The 4742-nt window shown below is 37.7% G+C and overlaps 1 protein-coding gene across 1 annotated transcript in view; it reads right to left on the bottom strand.

The window, feature by feature from the left end:
• Positions 1 to 137: 137 nt before the first annotated feature.
• DNAH3 (dynein axonemal heavy chain 3) overlaps positions 138 to 4742 on the bottom strand; it is a 71262-nt gene continuing 66657 nt past the window's right edge. The window contains exons 61-62 of the mRNA XM_068908937.1: positions 3425 to 3562; positions 138 to 3244 (exon numbers count right to left, since the gene is read on the bottom strand). Coding sequence (XP_068765038.1) covers positions 2891 to 3244; positions 3425 to 3562 — 492 coding nt within the window. The 3' untranslated portion in view covers positions 138 to 2890. The remainder of the gene's footprint in view (positions 3245 to 3424; positions 3563 to 4742) is intronic.

Genomic DNA, 4742 nt, shown 5'->3' with positions numbered 1-4742 from the left:
GCCAGTTTATCATTCTTCAGGAAGCCCTAGGTAACACTCAGGAAATAAGGCTGCAAAGCTCACTTCAAAAAAAATCGCAGAAGCATATCTCTAAGACAAATACCTCTCAACAGTAAATTCGACTATTTTTTCTCTAATAGTAAAAGCAGCTGAGGAAACCACATACTTCAAGACTTCAATAACCATGAAATAAAGCAACTTAGCCATACCTGATCTCTTTTGAAGGGGACCTAGCAACTGACTGATGCATGAACCTTCATTTAAAGTCTTTTCCCATATCTAAATCCTTCAGTCACAGCTTCAAAAGCTTGAAATACATCTTTATGTTCCAAGAGATGCCTTCATCTCAGTAAGTATCAACATGGAAGAATTTAGAAAATTATCACAGTAACAAGGACATGGCACACAATGCAGCAGAGACGGTATATTCACAAGAAAAGCTCCACAACAACTATGTCATTCAGTAAACTACCCATTAGTGTTTGCCCATGAAACCCACACAGCAAGCTACCATACAGTATTTTCCAGTAGTTTGAAAGTAATTTATCTTTACAGAATGTAATTTAGCTAATATATACTAGTGAATCTTTTTTTTATATGTAATGGCTTACTTTATATTTAGAGGTCTTTGTTCACGAGGCTAGCATTATCTGAGGATGGCGAAACTCAAGCCTTGTATTCCAACTTCTCAGTTTAGTGTTTTAAGAATTTGTACTGTACTGTTGCCTTAGTTTCCCTTTCAGCAGGGCCTCAGTGGAGGGTATTATCATGGCAGGTAAGCTGTCACCAAGGCCACTTAAAGGCATAAGCTCAAGTCCATACAGAAGGGTCCTTCAGACAGCAGTGACGGAGCCATCCGTAGGGACGGATGTAACCAGCCTCCCTGGCTCTGAGCCTCAGCACGACTAATGCTGCGTGCAAAAGAGCTGGAAAAGGAAGCTGGTGACTGCTTTGTTCTCTGTGATGTTGCAGTGGCCTAATTAGTGATCTGAATTGTTCATGGGATTTTGCGTGCCATACAGATCATCCTAACAGTGACAGGCAGCAATTTTTAAAATATGGTAATTACAATCTGTTTCTTTAAATATAAGCACTAAATTTCAATTAATTTTAATGATACGAAAGGTAGAAAGCATCTGTGATGTTCCATTATGAAGACGAACGGGAATCTGTGTTTTTAAAAGACTAATTTACCTAGATCTTCAGAAACATAATTCCCTTCTCAAAAAAGAAATCTTGCCAATTTGGGTGATCATGCTGTAACGTTCACATACAACAAGATTTATTTTTGCTGCATGTGCCAAATATAATTCCATCTGAACTGTTAAGATAAGACTAGTTTCTCCCAACAGTAAGCAGAAACACCTGCACACCTCTATCGCCTTCATTAAAAGAAACATGCTTTAAGAGCTCTGGCCTGTCATCTCTGCACTAGTAAACATGTAACAATAATAATGCACCAAATGCCAACTTACTGTACTGCTTAAGAGACATCAAATATAGTAAAGGTACTGTACTAATTACCTACGTATATTTTATGCAGAGCAGCACTGTAGAATGTACCTGTAACACTCCTTGCTTACCTGTATATGTTACCATTCTTAAAAGTTACTGTTTTATAGATATCTATATAAAACATACACCAGTGGTTAATAAAACAATAGTGAACACTGTTTTCTCTTATAATAGCTAAGCACAACACAACATTTAAGTTCCTATGATAAGATCTGCATGGTTTAATACGTTGCAGCAGCACAGCTTAATACTGGGAACTGCTGAATTGTAGCTGTGTCTCTGACTCTTTGAGCAAGTCATTAAGATGCTGCAGTCTAGGCAATGAAAAAATGAAGAGACCCCAAATTAGTGGATGTTTGTGCAGTTTTTTATTTTTTTATGTTTGCCTTGATCTTTGCACTTCTCTTGTACTGTGTATAAAACAAGTCTAATGATCCATCATCAGTACCTTCTTGGCATGCTGTGGGGATTAGTTAATGACTGCACAGCTCTTTGAAGATGTTCAGGGCTATTTTATTTTTAATTATGTTTGCAAGTTACTTTGAGCTTCTCTGATGAAAGGGCTTAAAACAAGTACAAAATATCAGGTGGTTATTAGTCCAACATGCAAGAGGCCAATACGAGGAAGTAAAATCAGGCTATGAGAGAAAGGAAGTTTAGCTCCATTTATCAGGCACCTTGGATATGTATGTAAATAATACTGAAATAAAAAAATTAAAACATCATGAGACAAAACATACTGTTCTGAGAAATGGCAGTCTTCCAACACCTGTGCTGTCTAGCAGTTTTCTGTAGAAATTTTGGGGCAGATCTTCAAGGAATATCAGTTACTATAGCTTCCTAATACAGCTCTGGCAGTTTATTCTAACTGAGGATTGGTTTTATATGCTGTGAACAGACTATTCTTCTCTCCTGCCTCCTCGACCTACGCACTCCTGGGATACAGAAGCGGTAGGCAGATCCAGAGAGACCTATTTGCAAGAGTTGTACATTAGGTTCCCAATAAAACCAGCAGCAAAACTCTTATTATATCTCTTTGGGCCCAATCTCATAAACAAAAAAGCCCCGTGACAGCAGCAAAGTGCTAAAAGGATTTCACAAGATTTGTAATGATGTGGGTGACACACAGTTTGCTGGGAATTCTGTTCATTTTGATCTATTGCAAGATAAAGCCCAGGCCTTTGCAATAAGTTTCTGTTTACAGTGTTCTTTCTTTAATCACTCTTCCCTAGTAGGTGAGAGTGGCTAAAAACCAAAGGAAATTGGGAGCTGCTTTAAAGTCAGCAGGAAGTACTGATAAAAAAAAAAAAACAGTCCTTGGGGAGTAAAGTACATCTTTTAATTACAAAATGTGAGTGTTTTGACTTGCAAACACTCAGTCATCTAACTGGCATAGTGCTGCCACACCTCGATTTATCCAGTGTTTCTGGGGCTTGTCTGAAGGGAGTTCAACTGAGAGAACATAGTTGGTTGAGTGGCCAGTCGTGGACAATACACCTCTTCTTGCACTTGTCTTGTACACAGGACATGAATAGATGTTCTTATGTAGAAATTTGGAACTTTCTCCAGGCTTCAGCCAAATTATGGGCAGAGAATCATAAAGGATTTTTGGAAGTGATTCTCCAATCAGCAAGGATTCTCTATCCCATCGTGCACCTTCCAAAAAAAGGCCTTTTACATATGCCCCATCTTCTGGCATTTTCTCCATTGTGTGCTCCTGTTTCATCACCTGGAACGATTAAATCATTTGCTTTATTTCTATATGGGTGTATATTAAATCCTGTAAGTGATAGTCTGAAACTATTCCTTTAAGTGACATTTCTTTTCATTTAGAAACCCTATTCACTGCTGCCTCAGAACATATTTCAAAATGCTCAAGAAAAAAAAAAATTCCTCTGCATTTCCTTACCTCAAATTCAAATCCAATGTGATCAATTGGGATGGTGTATTTTCTAGAATAGTTCTGTAAAACACCTGTCAAAAAGGACTGAGTGAAGTAGAATCCTGATATCCAAAACACTGTGGGTGGTCCATGGATAACCCAATCCTGATTATGGGAGAAAAAATAAACATAAGAAAAAACATATGCCAGGGCTTCACCTTGTAAATTCACCACGGAAGGAATGTCTTTCCAGATACACTTCAACACCACAATGAGAGCTCAACCTTGATTAGACTCTTTGGATGCTACCCATTAGATAAATATTACTCACAGGCAACAAAAAAAAAAAAAAATCACAGAAGTCAGTTATTTATGACGGTAATAAAAATAATCACTCATTCGGAAACAACCAGAGCTCAGTGCTACCGAAAGAAGTTTCCAAATTAGTGTAAGCATATTTTGGTAAGTCTAGATGCTAGCCAGGAAAAAAAAAAAGGAAAAAAAAGGAGATGGAATTTGGACACACTTATCAAAATACCCACTTTTACAGTCTTGTGAACTCTGATCTAACGTGAAAAAGGATGAGATTTTCCTACATAGTATCTTCACCCAGCACTATGAGGGCAGTCTGTCACTACAGCCAGGGCATATAGACCCTCCCGGAGGATATCATAAAGATGTCAGCCAAGGAGATCCTGGGCTAATATCTTTGATGTGTATCAAAAAGGCAGTAGGAAAAACAAGGCAAGGGCAGAATGTCCCCATAACATTCTAAGCCATTAGGAACCAAAACAAATTAGAGAATCCCACATGGTATTCTAATCCAGCAAACAAGACACTTTTCTGCTTAAAAGAATCTTCCAGACACTTCTTTTTCACCTTTCTCCTCCCATGACTTACTGTATGGGGTTGCAATATATATCTCAGTACCTCACCTGTTTAAGGTACATATGAAATTTTAAGTAATTTTAAAAGTATACTAAGAATGTTAGGGGAATACTTACTGGAAGGGTGAGTAAAGAATTAAATAGCCTGTTCAAAAGGTCTGTAAAAGTGGTATCACTTTTAATAAACTTGGAAGAGATTTACAGGCACATATAAAAATGTCTAACAGTACCTGTTACATACTACAGGATTGTTTCCAAAGCATTCTCACTCCTGATTCAGAGTACTTCGAGCAGGGAAGTCATTAAGGCATCGATGCAAAGTAAAATGCATCTTCTAGAAACAGAAAAATGGGAACTACCAAATATTACAGTGTATTAGAGCCAAAGTACATACTCCTGGCTCACCCTGCTACACAGCTGCAGAGTTAATTCCAATGCTATTAATTCTGTGTATATTT

Source organism: Struthio camelus, chromosome 15 (genome assembly GCF_040807025.1).
Source record: "Struthio camelus isolate bStrCam1 chromosome 15, bStrCam1.hap1, whole genome shotgun sequence".
NCBI lineage: Eukaryota > Metazoa > Chordata > Aves > Struthioniformes > Struthionidae > Struthio > Struthio camelus.
The sequence above is the reverse complement of the archived record's forward strand: the minus strand, read 5'-3'. Positions and strand labels throughout refer to the sequence as shown.